We start from the raw sequence: 1,078 nt of genomic DNA, 5'->3' as shown, positions 1-1,078 counted from the left end.
GGGGTCCTCGCGCCCCCCCCCCCCCCCCCGCCCTGTGCTCATCCCGCAGGACAGGGTGACGGAAATGGAGCTGCCGGTGCCGGCTGCGGGGTCCCCGTCCCCGGTGGAGCCGGGGTGACATCGAGTCCCTCTCCCCAGGGACTGCGGTGTGTGGCTGTCCCTGGGCGGCTTCCACGAGCGCGGCCGGGACTGGCCGACCACGCAGCGCATCTACAACTGCCACGCGCTGCTGGACCCCGCAGGTGAGAGCCCCCGGCCCTGCCCCGCTGACTGGGGGTCCCCGGCCCTGGCGGACATCTCCCCCGTCGCACCCTCTTGTCCCCAGGTCACCTCGTGGCCGCCTACAGGAAAACCCACCTGTGTGACGTGGAGCTGGAGGGACGCGTCACCATGAAGGAGAGCAGCTTCACCAACCCCGGCACCGAGATCGTGCCCCCGGTCAGCACGCCGGCAGGGAAGGTACGGGGCGGACGGGCACCTCTGGGGACCTTCGGGGTCCCCGCAGGGCGAGGGGCTCCCCTTTCTGCTCCTCTGCCTTGAGTGCTGCGTCCCTTCCGCTGTCCCCTAACCTCTGCCTGGGGCCAGGCGCCGCGTCCTCGCTGACGTCCCCTCCTCGTCCCCACCAGCTCGGCCTCTCCATCTGCTACGACCTGCGCTTCCCCGAGATCTCGCTGGCGCTGCGGCGTGCCGGCGCCGAGATCCTCACCTACCCCTCGGCCTTCACTGTCCCCACAGGCTCGGCACACTGGGAGGTGAGCTCGGCCCCGGCAGCTCCAGCCTGTCCCGGGGTCCCTCGCCCCCATCCAGGCAGCTCTTGCCGCTCGTCCCTTGTCCCCTGCGGGGCTGGGGACGCCCCGGGGGCTGTCAGATTGGGGCTGAGCCCTCACCCCAATCATCTCCAGCAGCAAGCAGGGACAAATCCTGCTACAGGCAAGAGGGGCAAATTTAAGATAAAAACACCTCTTTTTTGGGTATTTAAGGGGCAGGTGGCACAGCCAGCCCGGCTGCGGTGCCCCCACCCAAACCCTGCTCTCTGCCCCATGTCCCCCCCCGGGGGGGGGCCGTGGTCCAGCACCAC

At 69.9% G+C, this 1,078-nt stretch overlaps 1 protein-coding gene across 1 annotated transcript in view; it reads left to right on the top strand.

Moving 5' to 3' along the window:
* The first annotated feature begins 64 nt into the window (after window positions 1-64).
* The window catches only part of NIT1 (nitrilase 1), a 3,064-nt gene continuing 2,050 nt past the window's right edge, over window positions 65-1,078 (top strand). The window contains exons 1-4 of the mRNA XM_019472574.1: window positions 65-72; window positions 139-242; window positions 326-459; window positions 627-752. Coding sequence (XP_019328119.1) covers window positions 65-72; window positions 139-242; window positions 326-459; window positions 627-752 — 372 coding nt within the window. The remainder of the gene's footprint in view (window positions 73-138; window positions 243-325; window positions 460-626; window positions 753-1,078) is intronic.

Source organism: Aptenodytes forsteri, unplaced genomic scaffold (assembly GCF_000699145.1).
Source record: "Aptenodytes forsteri isolate BGI_AS27 unplaced genomic scaffold, ASM69914v1 Scaffold276, whole genome shotgun sequence".
Taxonomy (NCBI): domain Eukaryota; kingdom Metazoa; phylum Chordata; class Aves; order Sphenisciformes; family Spheniscidae; genus Aptenodytes; species Aptenodytes forsteri.
The sequence above is the reverse complement of the archived record's forward strand: the minus strand, read 5'-3'. Positions and strand labels throughout refer to the sequence as shown.